At 35.9% G+C, this 19265-nt stretch overlaps 1 protein-coding gene across 1 annotated transcript; it reads left to right on the top strand.

Moving 5' to 3' along the window:
- The first annotated feature begins 4406 nt into the window (after positions 1–4406).
- LOC116182314 (DNA replication licensing factor Mcm5-like) lies at positions 4407–14421 on the top strand. The gene is made up of 11 exons (XM_031502836.1): positions 4407–4710; positions 4767–5022; positions 5072–5244; positions 6611–6851; positions 6902–7157; positions 7215–7408; positions 7455–7679; positions 13344–13436; positions 13489–13604; positions 13654–13925; positions 13976–14421. The coding sequence occupies exons 1-11, from the start codon at positions 4556–4558 to the stop codon at positions 14203–14205; spliced, it is 2211 nt and encodes a 736-aa protein (XP_031358696.1). The 5' UTR covers positions 4407–4555; the 3' UTR covers positions 14206–14421.
- Positions 14422–19265: the final 4844 nt, after the last annotated feature.

Here is a 19265-nt window from a genome sequence, read left to right as displayed (position 1 = left end):
TAATAATAATAATAATGGTTTTTATTGGTTAAATAATGGTTCCTACACCATAACCAATGGGCACAAGGTCAGGTAAACCCGTTGATATGGTCACCTGTTCTTCCCCTTGAAACCCCCTTGTGTAAATACAAATAAATAAAGTTATTCTGCATTAGTTAAAGTTATTTGTAAAGTAAACAAATTATTGACAGGCAGCTTATCGTTTGGAGATGCAACGGAAACATCGTAGTGGTTTCAATTACGTTCGCATTAACATTCGCTCTCTAATGATTCGATGTTTGATGTTTCTTTTGAAGACTGCAGCAGGCAGATACAGTAATTTTGTATTTTTAGGGTTGGTGCAAAATTTACAGATGTTGAATAAGAAAGATCGTTTGAATAATGATAATTTAAACATAGGAACAGATAGAAGTCCCCTGTGCCTCAAATTTAAGTGGTGCACGTCTGTACGAAAGGTAATTTTGCGGTAGAGATACGGGGGAATTTTACTGTTTAATATTTTATGAAAAAATAAAGAAGAGTGAACTAGCCTTCTTTCCATCATATTGAGCCAGCCTAGCATTGGTAAGGTATGTGAAATCCGTTCGAACTTCCTAATTCCAAATATGAAGCGCAAGCATGAATTTTGGACACGCTGGATTCTATCACAGTCTTTGAGTAATAAGCACGGTCCATATACCACGTCACAATAATTGAACCGTGATAGAACCAGTGCATCACAAAGAACAGCCTTCTGCTTGATGCCAAGAATGTGACGACTAGAATACAAGCATCTTAACTGATAATAAGCCGAAGCAATAAGGTTGTCAATGTACTTAGTAAACCTTAATTTACAATCAATAGAAATGCCCAAATTTTTTACACAATCGGCTATTGGGACAGGTTGGTTACCAATTTGCAAGATTATTTTGCCTTGAATGTGCTTTTGAAGTTTATCGCTACAAAACACGATGAAGCAAGATTTAGTTGCATTTATTTTCAAAGAGTGATTATCCGATGCCTTGGCTACCCTTGCAAGATCTTCGTTGATCTTTGCCACAGAGGAATTCAATTCACTAAAAGGAAACGAATGATATAGCTGTACATCATCAGCATAGAGATGATACTTACAATCGTTTAAACCAGACAACAAGTTAAAGGTGTAAAGAGTGTATAACAAGGGTCCAAGGATAGATCCCTGAGGAACACCCCTTGTAACAGGCACAAGATCAGAATGCACGTGATTTAAAATCACTTTCTGGCATCTACCAACGAGATAGTTTTGTATAAGGGCCACAGCCCCATCGCCCAGTCCCACAAACCTCAGTATAGCCTTAAGCACTTCATGACTAAGCAAGTCAAACACTTTTGAGTAGTCAAGGAGTACCAATACTGATATGTTTCCACAATCAGTTTCCGTAATGATATCATCGAGTACGTTGTACACTGCAGTAGCACAACTATATCCCTTACGAAAACCTGATTGAAGTACGGGTAGTATGCTACGTGAATTTAAAAATTGTCGTAATTGACTTTCCAATACTTTCTCTAGCACTTTAGATAAGGTGGGTAATATGGTGATGGGTCGAAGATCGTTATAACTTTCAGCATGTGCTTTTTTTGGAATAGGTATAACCCATCCTTCTTTCCACACAGTAGGAAATATTGAAAACTCAATGCAATAATTGACTATGTGCACTATGTGAGGCAATAAGTGCGGGGAACACAATTTCAAAATATCAATATTTATACCGTCACAACCACTAGCTTTGGATGTCATTTTATTTAAGATCTTTTCAATTAGTGTCGCATCTATTAAAGAAAATGAGAACCTAGCTGGGTCTCATTCGTAGCAGCTATTATTATAATAATTTATAATGTCAGGATTATCACACACACTGTTAACGTGTTCAACAAAGTACTTGTTAATTTCGTTGACATCTTGCAAATTAGATGGGATAGTTTTATCGCTAGAGACGCCGTAGATGCTCATTTTCCTTAACGTCTGCCATGCGGTTTTAGCATTGTTCGATCTAAACGTAAATTCTAGATATGCTTTCTTCTCAGCTTTAATAGCAGCAGTAGTCATATTTCGTAAAGCTTTATAATAATCCCAGTGGGCTGGAGACTTGCTGCGTTTAAAGCGTTGAAGTGCCTTATTCCTTAATTTAATCATGAGACGGACGTTATCCGTTAACCAGGGTGTGTAGGGTTTAGTAAATCTTGATGTTTTGAATGGAGCATGTTTATCTAATATTGCTGTAATGTTGCCGTTAAGAAATTTTACTTTGTCGTCAATGCTAGGTATGTTGAAGATAACGTTCACTCCACAGCCCTCAAATCACGTTCAAATGCACTAATCAAAGGTTAAAGTCACGATAACGTCTCCATTAGTTATGAACAGAGTTGCATGAAATTCAATATGCGCATGGCTTTAGCCATATAAAACGCAATTCCAAAAGTTGAGCCTAATCGATCAGCATTCACAGTGCCCTTTGCTTTACAAATCGAATTGCAAACTTTCTTATTTATGGAGGTATTTAAATGAAATTTGATACATAGCCACTTGGAATAAAAGCAAATGTAGCGCCAGTTTCCAAATTTGGTTTTGCACATACTATAGTCATACCCAGGGGCTCGTTTTCTATATTTGTTTACACGTTTCTTTATTTTTCAAAATAGCTTAAAGTGTGGAACAAACAATTAAAATTATTTAAAAAAAACGTTAGGATTCTCCGTAGCCTTTACAACAACCACATTTATCAGTTCATTTGATATCTTTCTTAGTTAAAAAAAAATAATACCCAGGCATATTGTACGTTTTCCAAGATGTGTAATAACCTTTCCAAAGACGATCAGAAATTGGGTATTGTTTTGTCAGATTCTTAGGTCAGTATGGGTTGTGCTTAAGGGGGTGGTGGCCTGGTGGGTCACTTTGATATTTAAAGAAACAGTATTTTTTATTTGAAAAGTTTTTAAATGTCCGCCTTATTGTATATTAAACAGCGATTATTAATTAGAATGCATTGTTGAAGTTTTCAATTACTTTTTTATTTTTAAATTTGTTCAAGGGCTATTAAATTATACAAAACTAGAAGGCGGAAGCACTATTACAGACATTTGAAAAAAAATTAATACGAATAGAGTATAGTTTCCGACTCTCAGGTTATTTTTTTTAGTGTAGTAGATATACATACCTACAAGATGTACACGTTAATTGATTTTAAAATCTTCATTATTAAATAAATGTTATCATATTATATTACGTATAATAAAACGAGGTAGAATTTTTGCATCAAATTCATGTGTTGGGCATTGAGATAATGCTATTAATTTTGTTTCCAATGATCTTGGTACATGAATAAGAATAACCATTTTCACATGTTTTGATCAAAGTCCATGTGGTCGCCAAACATGCATCAAATTCATGTGTTGGTCATTGAGACGATGCATCATGCTGTTGAACTTTTTCCCATCGATCTCAGTGCAAGAATAACGATTTTGACATGTTTTGATCAAAATCCATGTGGCATCAGAAAAATAATTTAACATCTTTGAATCACACATACATGCGGTTATCAAATGTGCACGTGATGTAGGTACTCTTTCAGCATCAAGATAATGCCTTTGAAAGCTTTTACAACTCCAAATTCATGTGTAAAGAATAATTTTGGGTACATTTTGTTCTAAAGCTTATAGTGAATTATTACACTTCTAAGAGGCATAGGGAATAATCTAGCGAAAGTCCGAACTCGATACATAACATAGGGAATGAAACTTTACATACAGTTACATTATGTACAATTACTTAGATACGTTAAATAAGTAAGTCTTTACACTATGGTTAAATCTACAGCTGTTTGAATTCGTGCATCTTATGTTAGGTGTTCTGCAATTTTGTGCATGCATTATATCTATAATTGTGTAGGTATTACTGGTTCTCTTAAAGACTTATTATATCGGACATACCGGCAAAAACTAAACTCAAACAATTGAACCTGAAGCCCCCGTTTGCGCTTTGATTTTCGTCCGTGAAGTCAGCTGACCATTTTGAATTGCCCATAATTTTTGTATAGTTGGTTTTGCTGACTTTTGTTATACGGCACAAACGAGCACAAACGAAGCACAAACGATTGCAATTAAACCCCTCGTTTGTGCTTTAATTTCGTGCGTGAAGTCAGCTGACCATTTTGAATTGCCCATAATTTTTGTATGGTTGGTTTTGCTGACTTTTGTTATACGGCACAAACGAGCACAAACGAAGCACAAACGATTAAACTTAAATCCGTTGTTTGTGCTTTTCATGGCCAGCTCACTTCACGGACCCCTCAACGGGCTACTTTTAATTTACATTCTGTGTGTAGTGGGTTTTTTAAGAGACATGGCAATAAGAAATTTTTCGTTGTTTGACATTTGGCAACGCTGTTATGTGCTTCCCGCGGTTTCTGGCAACAAGCAACTTTTAGAGGTTATACGTTGTAAGAATTTGTAAATTGTAATACGGTCGCGGTGCTTTGTCTTTGAAATTATCTGTTCTGTCTTGGTATTTTTGCTCTTTGTGCACGTAAAAAGAAGAATGGAGGGGTTTGACAATGCTGGAATCTTCTTCAGCGATAATTTCGCCCCCGAAGATAACCAGAACGATGTTCAAACTAATCTACAGGGTATCAAAAAGAAATTTAAAAGCTTTCTCAGAGAATTTCATACTGACAATTTTAATTACACATACAGGTAACCAATAACTCATAAAATTAGAGCAAGAATTCTATATACATATTACTTGACAGAGATACATTGAAACGCAATTACAACATGCAAAATTACTATTTGGAGGTGAATTTGGAAGACTTGGGTAGCTTTAACGAAACATTGGCCGATAAAATACTTAAACAACCAACCGAACATCTTCCCATCTTCGAAGAGGCCGCAAAAGAGGTTGCAGACGAGTTGACAAGTCCAAGACCGGAGGGCGAAGAGAATGTGGAGGAGATACAAATAATGCTCACGTCTGATGCAAATCCGTCTAATTTAAGAGCGCTTAAAGTAAGAGATCTGCTTTGTTTCAATGGCCATTGTAAGGTAAATGTTGCAGTCTGACGTTGTATCACATTTGGTAAAAATACCGGGAATTATAGTTACTACTTCAGGCGTTAAGGCGAAAGCTACAAAAATTACGATACAGTGTCGTTCTTGTCAAAATATTGTACCAAATTTGCTTATTAAGCCTGGATTAGAAGGATATTTAATGCCGCGCAAGTGCCATACGTAAGTATCTGGGAAATCTTATTCTTGTTTTGTAATGAATAGTCGAACATTTCCAAATGCTGATACAATTTACACTGGATCTGCTGTGCAATGAACAAGAGCAGCATCTCGAATTTAGTCGATTTCCTTAATGCCCCATAACTTTCTTATTATTAAAAATAATTGATTTTGGCAAAATCTTTCTCAGAGCACTTTTTTATGTAACATGCATTGCGATACACAGTTTTTATACAGGGTGTTTTGTTTTTCTTATAAGACTCTAAACTATATTTTTTCATACGGACCACCCTATACATAATATATTTTAGAGTTTTTTAAACGAGCGTAACATTTCCTAAATTTTGATGTATCGCATATTACATTTATATTAAATATTATTTGCAATATTGCGTTTTATACAGTAAAATGTTTTTATTGTTGTTTCAAAAGCCTAGGGGATCCTTTGCGAAAAAATACCTTGTTGTTTGCCTAGGGTGCGTTCATCTTGTGATACACGGTAGGTATACAGGGTGGCGTAACACATCATAGGGATTTCAATGTAAAATTCATAACATGCGATTATTGGCTCCCCAAATTATTTTAGAGCAAAAATGTATTAATGTTTTTTGTAGAAAAATTTTTTTACGCCAATCAACCGCATTAGTTTTCAATTTTTTGCATAAGAAAGACGGAAAATTGGAAAAATAAAACCCGCATCTTTCTCAATAATCTGCGATGCCATGGAATTTTCTAAATCTAATTTGGTCTTTCTTTATGTTGAATTCGCTGTTCTAAATAGAATACTTTTTGATAAAATTTAATTTGTTTTATAGCAGACATTCCATGTCTTGACGGATATTGGCTTAGTTTTTGTATTATAAAATGCCATGGCATCACAGATTATTGAAAAAGATGGGTCTTTTATTTTTTCAATTTTCCGTCTATAAAATTGAAAACTAATATGGTTGAATGACGTAAAAAAAATTTTTTCTACAAAAAACCTTAATACATTTTTGGTCTAAAATAATTTGGGGAGCCAATAATCGCATGTTATGAATTTTACATTGAAATCCCTATGATGCGTTATGCAAGTCACCACCCTGTATATTTTTAGGAATATTCATATTGTGACGAATACCATTTATTTTTTTGTAAAAGCCTCTTTTTGAAACAAGATTTTCTTTAAATCCAAAGGTTCATTAAGGCGAAATACATTTTACAATAAAATAACGGAAAATCAGTATAAACTCGACCTTCCCTTTCAGTACGTATATTTAAAAACAAAAGATCTGACAGTTCTAAATGGAAAATGACCACATACTTGATATTTTTTGTACCAAAGTGTATAATTAATGATAATCAACAAATAGAGTACTTTCTGATGTAGTGAACAAGCGGGGAGAGCGCAATGCCCATTGGATCCGTACTTTATTATACCTGACAAATGCAACTGTGTTGATTTTCAAATACTTAAATTACAAGAGTTACCTGATGAGATACCGCAAGGGGAGATTCCTCGACATTTGACCCTTTATGCTGATCGCTATTTATGTGACAAAGTCGTCCCAGGCAATCGTGTCCATATCCTAGGGGTGTATTCGATTAAAAAAGTTAAACAGTTTTCAAAGGTAATATAGACCTCTCATTAAAGTTGTACTTGACGTCTTCGTAATTGCAGAAAGGTCGCGAAAAGGAGACCACTGGAGTCCGTGTTCCGTACATGCGAGTTATAGGGATACAAATAGATGGCGAAGGAGCAACGAGTAATAACGCGCTCAGGAAAACTTGCAATATTGTTACCGCAGAAGAAGAAGATTTGTTTAGAAGGATGGCCGCATCACCGAACATTTATGAACGGTTAGCAAAAAGTATTGCACCTTCCATCTATGGAATGACAGACATAAAGAAAGCTATTACGTGTTTGTTATTCGGAGGTATGTATAATTGCGTTTTGTGTGTGTTTCACATTACTTTGTTGTTTACTTTGTAAGGTTCACGAAAAAAACTGCCCGACGGCTTGATACGACGTGGTGACATTAACGTCTTACTTTTGGGCGATCCTGGCACTGCAAAGTCTCAATTACTGAAATTTGTCGAACGCGTTTCGCCGATTGGAGTTTACACGTCCGGCAAGGGAAGTTCCGCCGCCGGTTTAACAGCTTCCGTAATGCGAGATCCCAATTCGGTATGTTTCGTCATGTTTTCCGCGTTGCTTTAAACGGTTACTTTAGCGTAACTTTGTAATGGAAGGGGGCGCAATGGTTCTTGCTGATGGTGGCGTTGTGTGTATTGATGAGTTTGATAAAATGAGGGAAGACGATAGAGTTGCCATTCATGAGGCTATGGAACAGCAAACGATTTCCATTGCCAAGGCTGGCATTACAACTACCTTAAATTCGCGATGCTCGGTACTGGCTGCTGCAAACAGTATCTTTGGAAGATGGGATGAAACAAAGGTAAATTTTTTTAATTCTTTTTTTGCTATTGATTGGTAACATCATCAACATAGAGAGTCAAAGAATTATAGAGATTTATGGAAATAATAAAGCCCAAGATCCTGTGGCATTTCATCTGGTAGAATTTCATTACGATGTCCAGCTTTCACGGCCACGTCTAGACTCATAGTCACGAACTTATAAATTAAGATGGACTGCTGATCAAACAGTTGCATAGCGGTAGAAATGGCCATAGCATGGGCGCGGCCATGATGTGCACTTTTTAGTTATTTTCTAGGGGAATTTTCCTAGTGCTCAAGTTTTGAGACTATTGCAGCCTTGGAAAATGACATGTGTCACAGTAATTTATTTAGAAATTATTAGTTGATTTGAATTTCGCGCCAAGTGAGTGCACATCATGGCTGCCCCCATGTAGATGTCATTTGTCAATTTACCATTAGCAGTCCATCTTAATTTATAAGTTCGTGCTCATAGTGTTGTTGACGTTCGCGTCCTGACGTGCTTTTGAGCAGTGGAGACGTGGCCGTCGACGGCGGCCGCTGCCTTTCCAGACTATCCACGCCAATGAAATCATTTTCACATTTTTCAGTAGCCAATTATAGCAATGAATGACAGTTCGACGTTTCGTTGGCCCGCGAATGCAGGACGCCACAACGAAACCCAACCTTTAGAGACTGCTTATGAGTTGAACTATTTTTTTCTTAATAAGCGGCGGCGGTCCCCGCTGTAATCCACATCACAGAAATGCTTCAGCATCATCATCACGATGCTTGTACAAAATTCCGTAGTTCTGAGTTCCTTTTATGTACTTCAAGAGTCGTTTCACCATTGCCCATTCCTTTACCGTAGGAAAATCCATGTTTCTTGAAAGAAATCCGATTGCAAAACAAATGTCCGGTCTTGAAGCTACAACTAGGAATAGAAGCGACCCAATTGCTTCGCGGTATGGAACTTTGGTTTCAATTCCTGTCGTTTAAGATCTTCGCAAGCACCTTCTTCAATATGCGATTACAACTCAACATTCTAAACCGCTCAAGAATTTTACGAGTGTAGGTTTCCTGAGAAATAAAAATTGAACCATCGCCAATTTTTGAATTTTCAATCCTAAATAAAATTTTGCATCACCAATTTGTATGTACCTGGAAAGTATCATTGGGCACAGCAATCAATTTTTGCAAATGTTTGTCATTCCTGCTGACCAGGCCATCATCCACTGAAGTGTCCTCATCAACATTGTCCTGGAGTTCACAAAGAAACAGGGATTATTTTCACTTTGAGTAAGGTCACATTTACTCAAACAAGTATAAATTGTATGTACAAATATAGCGCATGTTTTGACATCACCAATGGATATATTTGTTCCAGACGGTTCAATCGCCTTTTGTGAGTACCTCCCTCTGACAACCTATTCTTGAGATATAAGAAATTATATCCAATCACGATAAGGGGTCAAGGAGGAGGACTTATTGGTAGAAATTAATTCCTTTGGTTGAGACCTTTCATTAGAATACCATGAAGGATAAAATTAATCACCCACATTCTTTTTTCTAAGAGGTTAGAAAACAGTCCCTTTTGGTGAGACCTTTGATTAGAATACCATGAAAAATAAAATTAATTTCTACACTCTTAAGACAGCGAAATTTAATGGTAAAAAATTCTAGGACGCTAGTAAAATTTCCCTAAGTGTAGTTTAAAACAGCAGAAGTGGGTCCGGACAGACGGACGAACAAAACACAAACTAAAATATGCGCTAAAAATCAGTGAACGTCTTATTCTATCATTCCATTCCATTCCATAAAAAAAACATAGCTCAGTACTTGGATGAAAAAATAACTGGATTGCTAGCACAGTGAAGCCAACATCTACAGCGCCATCACAGAGCAGTTGTGCGATTTGTGAAACGAAATTTGACACACGTCAATCTTACGAGATTTAATTTGGGCGTTTTATAGCGATTGTATGTAGTTTTGGGTTAGTTAGTTGTGTTACTTTTATATAATTAATTAAAAATGAGACTCTGAAGTTGTTTGGTAAAAAAATGTGATGAATGTGATGCAGTTTATAACCTTAAAAACAAGGACATTAAAACAGAAACGTTTTTCGCATAAGTAAAAGGCTAATTCAGTTCCTTCAATTTTTCCGAATCCATCAAATGAAAATGTCGATAGTCTCTCCGACCAAGAGAACAAGTTGAAGATATGACAGTAGATCAAAATGTACCTAAACACTTTTCCTGATCATCAAAATATGGACCTTAATCGTTGTGTAACACCCTCACCGTCATGTACTACCCGTTATCCTGGAGATTGGTTAGACGCTGCAATAAGCATGTACATTTGTTAAATAAAAGCTTATTCCACGATCTATTGGTATTATTATCCAAAAATTATATCTACTTCAAATTTATTTATTATATAAATTAATTCATCAGGTATAAAGTTAAACAGTTATCTTATAAATATTTTGTGTGGATATACCATTGAACTATATACTCTGTAACTGGAACGCCATCGCCCATAAATCAGCCATTGCCAGGGGCCGTGGCGAATTTTTGTGAGAGAGAGATGGGTAGAGGTAGGTATCCCTTACCTTGTTTCTCTCACGTGCGCTTATGGGTTGGTTTATACTACGTCTTACATTTTGCTTATTTTTGTCTAAAATAAGTTATTAAGAGATTGGCAAAAATGGTCATCAATTGTGTTGCATATACGTGCAATCATTTTCATAACAAAAATTCAAATATTCAATTTCATGGGTACGTTTTGATAACATTTTTCAACCTCGACGGGCGCATTTAATATTTTTGCGCATGACGGCATTTGCACCGCTCAGATTTCTTTACTAATGTACACACTCATTTATACTGTCCTTATGAATGATAATTCTTCTTTCGCACTCTTTAATACTAATTCAATAGAGCATTCCACTCGCTAGAGAGCATCATATGAAGAAAAGCGTTAACGCCGCCAAAACCTATAAAGCCGTTTTGACTTACTAATTTGAATATGAAGTTCCTTATTATTTAATTTTTCACTCAACGTTATTATTGAGACTGCTCACTAATGGGGCGAAAAATACCTTTAAGGATTGATTTTTTTATTTATTACCGATTCCTTTGGCCACAATGAACGTACATTAGGAGGCGTCAAAGTGTAAAGATAAAATATAAAAGCATACACATATCAAACAGGTATAGGTACCACAAAAGGTAGAGTAGAAAATATCACGGTTTGCATTTTCTTCATCCATATCCATCCACATAGTTACAAACTTTTTTTATTTCCCTACGAAATATTCCAAAGGATTTGCAGGTCTTGAGTTTTTCTGGGACAAGTTCCGAAAAATATGGGAGACCTTTTGTAGCAGGTGTAATTCTGACCTCACATAACAGCGTACGTTTCATCTTGGGACAAAACTGGGTTATATAAGTAGCGCAATGCCTTATAAACCCTCTGGTCCTTATTCAATGCTCTGGTCCAATTACCGTAGTTAGATGCACCAGAAACCTTTCGCTGCTCAACAACGAAATTTGCACTTATGCATTACTCAAGCCGCTCACTGTGGATGTTCCAATGGGTATTTGTCCTGAATTCTTCGATACTGCCGATGGCACAACCAACACTTACAACTGGTGTATTTGGTAGTTACGTTGGATGTGTCAAGGTAGTTCCGAAAACAAAGGATCCATCGGGCTGTTGGACAAATTCCAGTCGTGTACGAGAAACAAACGTTCCATAAGACCAGCATAGTGTCAATTCGTTTCCTTCTAATGGCAATGCGGTGACCACTACGAGTAAATTGAATTTTTGCTCTTAGAGTAACCATGATTCTTAAACTCATTTTATTCTAAAAAAAGTGCTTTTTTAAATTTACCTTTATTTCGACTCCAATTGTAATATATTAGGTACCTCCTTGCTAATATATTATGTAATTGGGTACGTTACAAACGAACACAACCAATGTTTATAACTTTATTTTACGTTAATAAGCAAATGGAATGCGTCGAGCCACCATGATTTACTTATCTGAATTTTTAACCAAATACGTGTGATCGGTCCTACATATGCAATACAAAACAACGTGCCAGACGAGGATGAGAATACCTACGTTATGCTGGTTGCCTAAAATCATTGCGGCACGCGATTTTGGCGCTCGATGCCGTTCCAGTTACAGAGTATATAGTTCAATGGGATATACTTGTCCTTTTCAAATTTCATATTTAGCGCCTCAGATTTATTAGTTCTCATTTTAGTCACCCAGTGATGGCGCTGCAGATGTTGGCTTCAATTTTTATATTAAATATTATACGACGCTAGCAGTCCAGGTTTAAATGGTCGAAGGCTCAGTACACAAAACATAAAGATCTACACCATTATGAAACAAGAGACAACAATAACCTTATAACAGATCATTTTTGGTTAAAGTTATCACAAAATATTAAGTCTCACAAATTTTACAATAAACTGCCCCCAAAAATATGGTTTTTACCACTACACCAATTTAAACTAGTCATCAAGCAACTGTTGATATCTCACTCCTTTTATTCTTACGATGAGTTTTTAAACTGTAAACTTTAATTTGAATTGTAACCTGTTTTTAACTTCACTCCAATACAACCTTGACATGTGTAAGTACAATGTGTACTGTATAACAACACGAATTATATATTACTACTATTATTATTATTATCATGTAGGAGTTTGAACCCTGTCAGTTCCATCATCGTTACCTTCTGGTTGGCTCATGAAGAGTTCAACATCGACCTCTCCATAAAGGCAACCACTTTTGACGTAAAATGGAATCATTTTGAGTCTTTCACTTGCACACACACACTCACCAGAGAACGCACAGGGTTCCATCTCATGGTAGAGCTGAAGTTTCAGTGAAATCAATCCCTTCACGTTGTACTTGACCTTCGACGCCCACCGACAGTCACTTACCTACTTATCAACCGGCCTAGGAACTAGGTCCCAAATGTGATTTTCATTGAGCGCATTTACCTCCTCACTAATTGTCACTTTTCAATTTTTGCCTTGAGAAGTTTCAATGGCTTCGGCGTCTGTAAAAGGTTCAGCTTCATAAGCTATCATCGTGTAGCACTCTCAGGTTCCACTTACTGCACGGTCCTTCAAGTTCCTCGACATCTTCAATTTGGATCTGTCTTGGAGTTTCCACTGTCATTTTCCTCTATTTTCCCTCGAATGAGTCTTCAATCTTTAGTGTTTGGAATTTTGAAGTTGGTCCTGATGTCAACAAACTTGACCTTGATTGCACAAGGTCCTGAAAAATTCCCCTTTCCTCACTTCCGTTCCCCTTCCTTAACAAAATAATGCGCGCCTTCGAAAAATCAAACTGCACCTGTGTTTTCCAACCGGCGAAATCACGTCATTACCTTGAACATTAATTAGCGTACGCAGCGATAACAGTTCTTATCGCAATAACCGGAGAAAAACATGGGGTAAACTTATACAAATACTACGCAAATAATTCCTAACTGAATAAATCTAGTCAATTCCAATTCACAATCACGAAACAGAATATACAAAACAATTATTTAAACAAAAACATCAATAATTAAATAATTCAGATACATCAACATTGTCCTAGCCTCCATTGTATCTGACAGTATGAGTATGTGTTTAACTACATTTGTATAATTTTTAGGGTGAAGAAAATATTGATTTTATGCCTACTATTTTATCCCGTTTTGACATGATCTTCATTGTCAAGGATGAGCACAACCGAGAAAGAGACATGGTAAGTTGTACTATAAACCACTACAAGCAGCTTAACGTTACGTTATCCACAGATACTCGCCAAACATATTATGAACGTTCACCTAAATGCCGACCAATTTGACCAAGAACCGCGAGGAGAGGAATTATCGTTAGAATTGATCAAGAAGTATATTAAGTTTTGCCGCAGGTACAAAATGGTCTGCGAAAAAGTCTGTGATAAATTGCTCTATTTGTAGCCGTTGTGGCCCGCGCCTAAGCGAAGACGCAGCGGCCCAATTACAAAGAAGTTACGTTAAGATGCGTTCGGGCGCTAGTCAGCACGAACGTGAAATTGAAAAAAAAAACGTTATCCCAATTACGGTCCGACAGTTGGAAGCCATCATTCGTATGTCGGAGAGTTTGGCTAAAATGCAGTTATTGCCTTTCGCAACTAAATCTCACGTAGATGAGGCACTACGCTTGTTTCAGGTATCCACTTTAGACGCGGCTATGAGTGGAAGTCTTATAGGTATACTTGGTGCGATTAACTAAAGACGTCATCTAAAAAGGTTGTTTTAGGAGCGGAAGGATTTACAAGTGAGCACGAACATGAGATGCTAGTGCGCATTGAGAAACAATTAAAAAAGAGATTTGCCATCGGTACACAGGTAACCCAAGAGGCAGTAATACAAAGTTTTATTCAACAACAATATCCGGAAATGGCAATTAGAAAAGTGATTCATGTTATGATTGGTAGAGGGCAACTTCAACATCGATGTCAGCGTAGAGTCTTATATCGTCTGAGTTAAAACTACCGTCATCATTGGAGGCTGTGCTTTCAACAAATCACCAGTGATTTTTTTTAAACAATCATATTTTATAAGTGTACTTGGATATTTGTGATTGTGTTGTTCATATTTCAATCAATATGTACATTATTTTTTTATGAAGAGTAATAGAGAATTAAGAAAATCAATCCCTAGTATCTACTGGTTGTATGGTCTATTTTTATAAAATAATAGAAAAAACTTAGACGGCTTTTGCTAGTTTTTTCCTAAGGCAGGTTTTTTTCCAATTCATCACTGCATCTTGTGCCCGCTGGCGGACCATGCGTAAGCAATATGAGAGAGAAGGGAGCTCTAATTAACTTTTCTTCTGTTAGGTATGTGGGTCTGTTTGTGAGATGATCGACTTTAACATGTGCTGCTTGCATTTTCACCTGTACTTTTTGTCTATGTTTATACCAGGTTTTTTTTGTCCAATGCTGGTTTGATTTTTTCCTGTCTTATACACAAAACTCTTCGTTTTGTTCAATTCCCTTCCCATAGCGTAGAAGTCCTGTTTGCACTACCTAGTTCGAGGTGACTGTTACAGAGATTTGAAAGTGGCGCAGAGCGTCTGTTATTTTGTTAACTCAGTTTTTTTAGAAAAGTTGGAAAAAAGGGGCGTTTTTTAATTGCTTGTAAACATTTTTCTATTGGGCCGATTTTGTTTGTTTTTCTTATCGCCGCAGATATTTGTTTTCTTTAATTTACTAAAGAAGTGTTATTCATGAAATATGGGCCGTTTTCTAGTTTTAAGCGAAAAACTGAAATAGTCCGAACATTAATTTTGAGGTTTTTTGGCTGCCAAAAGTTGTGCCGGGAAAAAATTTGTGTGCACTCTTCAAATACATGTTATTTGGACCCTAATGGACCATTTAAAACAATAAAATCGTTTACACCACCTTTTGCAGGAATCGGCCCTTCTGACAGCTCTGCATACTGGACTAAGTTAGAAACTGATAAATACAATCATTATATCACCCATTGATCAGTGGCAATATCTTTACTTAGGTTGTAAAAATGTGGGGAAACATTTAATATCAGGAAACTGAAGTTTCGGAAAGAAAATTGTATGTTCCAATAGAGAACGATATTTTTAATGAGAAACTGTAATTTTTGAAAGGAAACTATATTTTATAAGGCAACTGTAATTTACTCAAAAGAACTGCAGCTACTAACAGGAATCTGTCATTTCCAAAAGAAAACTGTATATAGTAAACGTAAACTATAAACATAAGGGAACTGTAAATTCTAAAAGAGAACTACCTAACCTACCTACGTACTAGAAGAAACCTGTACTTTCTGGTAATGAAGTTTGAGTGTAAGATGGTGTGCGCACATGAATTATCACTGTTATCATTTATGACAAAAGTATTTACATTGATTATACACTTACACAGGTATAATGCTGTTCTCCAAAGTAGTACCTAAACCAGTATTGAAATTTCGTACACCAAAGATTTTCTTTACGAAAGAAATTTCTTGAGATTCTCGGAAATCTCTTACAATCCTCTGAATCGTAAGAAATTTCTTGGATTAGCTTGGAGATGAGAAAGGAACATTGAAATCGTACGACGAGCTTTCAAATCCCGAAATCCTTTGTGTACCACTAGGATCACGGATTTTAAGACATACGAAGCTATTATATGGAGACGAAGTTCCGCATTTAGGGACCCAATTTAACGGTCCTTAGAAGTAAAGGAATTCAGAATACATTTGGAGGGAATAGAACAAATTTCTTTTTTTTTATACTTACCTACGTCAAATGTGACATTTCGCTGATCATATTCAAACAACGAAGTATCGTTTCGTTGCTAGGGGCAGAGAAGCAGAATACTTCTCTGCCTCCTTTCCACTTCTCTGCCTCGTTTGATTTCTATGCCTGTGTTGACTAGCCGTTTATATACAAGAAATTCCAGCATACTAATTTTAAAAAAATTAGGTGTATACCACGGACGAATGAGACCCGCTGACTCGTCGGAATTTCCGTACTCGGCGTCTTGGACCTAAAATCTCCGACTTGTCAGCGAAAACTCACTTCTTGTCCTTGATAAACAATATACAGGGTCATTCTTGACGAGCGTCAATTAGAAAGATATGGAAAACCTTTGAAAATTAAGCTAAACTGATAAGTCCTTTAAGGGTTTTGGCACATGATGAATTGAACTAAAATATTTTCAAAATTGCGCCACTTCCGGAAATACCGGAAGTAGCCATCAACTTTGTTATTTTAAATAGGGACCCCCTATTTTTTCTACATTTTCGGATTCTACGTCGAATTTGGAGTACAACGATACCCCATAGTTGACCCTTTGCTCCAAGGGCTTCGCCGATATTCAAGTTTTTATGTGAAAAATTGTATTTGCAGGGGTAATTTTAAAAATTTATTATTCGAAAACCGTGAGAGATATTGCAACACAGTTTTCAGTGATTTATTAAAGAAAGATCGAATTTTCTTATGGTATGCGTAACAGTCTAAAAAAGTGAGACTACGTCACTTTTTCAAAGCTCTCAACTTTTAAACTTTTAAATATCCATAACTCCATTTTTTCAAATGGCACCCCCCATTTTGTTCTTCACCCTTGTTTTCCTTTTTCCCAGACCTTTAATTTGATGCAAAATGTCAAAAGCTGCTTCAAACGGTATCCGAGATATTCCATGTTTTAGTTGCTTCTTGTGGAAAATTGATAAAAAAATTAAGTCGCTTGATGTTATTCTTTTGTTTTTATTCGCAATTCGCAAATTACTACAACATTTCACGAATAACGGTATCTTTCAAACAAAAATACAAAAAAAGGAAGCCTGTGGTAGACTCTGAAGAACAGGAAATAACTGTACTGGTGTATTTTGCTGCAAATCCAACTGCATCGCTTAATGATATCCAAAGAGAAATTGACATATCAGACACGAGTGCACAAAGAATGGCGCCACTTCCGCAAATACCGGAAGTAGCCATCAACTTTGTTATTCTAAATAGGGACCTCCTATTTTTTTAATTTTTCGGATTCTACGTCGAATTTGGAGTACAACGGTACAGTTATTCCTGAAATGTTGTAGTAATTTGCGAATTGTAGCCTATGTGGGTTGCGCCTTGTCAGGGTATCTTTCGGAAAAAAGACAACTCCTGGCAGCTATTCGATTACAATCACCATCTATTAATATTAAATTCACAAAATCTTCATTAGTGTAACCCAAACGAGCCATTATTGACCAGAAGTATAAGTTCAAACAGCGAAAAATTTGACGTTTAAACATTATCATAATAAAAACAAAAGAATAACATCAAGCGACTTAATTTTTTTATGAATTTTCCACAAGAAGCAACTAAAACATGGAATATCTCGGAAACCGTTTGAAGCAGCTTTTGACATTTTGCATCAAATTAAAGGTCTGGGAAAAAAGAAAACAAGGGTGAAGAACAAAATGGGGGGTGCCATTTGAAAAAATGGAGTTACGGATATTTAAAAGTTTAAAAGTTGAGAGCTTTGAAAAAGTGACGTAGTTTCACTTTTTTAGACTGTTTACGCATACCATAAGAAAATTCGATCTTTCCTTAATAAAGCATTGAAAACTGTTTTGCAATATCTCTCACCGTTTTCGAATAATAAATTTTTAAAATTACCCCTGCAAATTCAATTTTTGACACAAAAACCTGAATATCGGCGAAGCCCTTGGAGCAAAGGGTCAACTATGGAGTATCGTTGTACTCCAAATTAGACGTAGAATCCAAAAATGTAGAAAAAATAGGGGGTCCCTATTTAAAATAACAAAGTTGATGGCTACTTACGGTATTTCCGAAAGTGGCGCCATTTTTAAAATATTTTAGTTCAATTCATCATGTGCCAAAACCCTTAAAGAACTTATCAGTTTATCTTCATTTTCAAAGGTTTTCCATATCTTTCTAACTGACGCTCGTCAAGAATGACCCTGTACACTAATGTCCTTGTAACTTTATGTAGATTCAAAACCGGAGTTTTCTTGCTAGTATAAGGTCCCACCCCTCAGACGGGCGACTCGTCCCTCGTTCGGGATATGTAAGCATAAAGTTGACATTCGAGATCAACTACAGTTTGATATCGTCATATGCGACAGTAATTCTCATATTCAAATAATAAATGTTGACGGCATTTTCCATACACGTGATTCAGCATTGAAGTTAAATCATATAAAGTTCATAAGCAGACATTGAAATTATAAAAAATATATTTGTTACTGTTAGGGCATAGAGTAAATATTATTTACTCTATGGTTAGGGCAAGTTTATAATAGAATCCTACTTTCAAGCACATCAGTTATGGAGGGATGAAGTAGTGCACATAACTGCTAATTGCTAAAGTTTCCACATACTTTATCTTGAACAACTTTTACCACTATAAAAAAGTAGTTTTTTTCCTTCTTCATCTACCAATCCATATAACCATATTCAACAATACCATGTGGGTGGAAAAACTATATGTAGACTCTAATTTCAGCTGATCTGAAAATTCAAGCTTGAAGTCACATCAACGTCTATTTAATTCTGTGTTGTTTACGTATAACAAAAATGTAAAAAATCCATTGTTCAATGCTGCATTTTGTAGTTCTTTGTCTTATCCATCACCATTATAAGTAAAGTGTTGATAATTTTCAATTATTGAATGTCAAAAATATGCTTAGTAACTTTGTTTAACAACAATTTCATTTGTTTACATACATTATTTGATACAAAATGTAAGGACATACCTAGTCTTCGTCAAAAAATGTGGATTTCAAAGCTTCAAATCAATAGGGGAAAGAATTTTATAAATATATAAACCAGCAAACAATTCATTGAGACAATTCCGTTACAAACGGATATAACCTTGGAGAGTTGCCAATGAGATATTTATGACAATGTGCTACCTCACTTTGAAATTATCAACAAAAATCCACAACACAGATGTAGGTTGTACCTATAGAGTTAGGTTGTATCTAAGTGTCCAAAACACTTCTTAACAAACTTCTAAAAATAGACGAGTATAGTTATTTCCGACACAATTGTAATTCGTGCCTAAAATAATAATCCT

This window comes from Photinus pyralis, unplaced genomic scaffold (assembly GCF_008802855.1).
Source record: "Photinus pyralis isolate 1611_PpyrPB1 unplaced genomic scaffold, Ppyr1.3 Ppyr1.4_unclustered_Scaffold4614, whole genome shotgun sequence".
NCBI classification, from domain to species: Eukaryota; Metazoa; Arthropoda; class Insecta; order Coleoptera; family Lampyridae; genus Photinus; species Photinus pyralis.
This window is presented reverse-complemented; position numbering and strand designations above follow the sequence as displayed.

What these genes read in the sequence shown, in the direction of transcription:
- LOC116182314 (XM_031502836.1), top strand. Translation starts at nt 4,556, where the DNA reads ATGGAGGGGTTTGACAATGCTGGAATCTTCTTCAGCGATAATTTCGCC. An exon ending in CTAATTTAAGAGCGCTTAAA is followed by an intron (nt 5,023 to 5,071) that starts GTAAGAGATCTG and finishes TAAATGTTGCAG; the next exon opens with TCTGACGTTGTATCACATTT. An exon ending in TATATTAAGTTTTGCCGCAG is followed by an intron (nt 13,605 to 13,653) that starts GTACAAAATGGT and finishes CTCTATTTGTAG; the next exon opens with CCGTTGTGGCCCGCGCCTAA.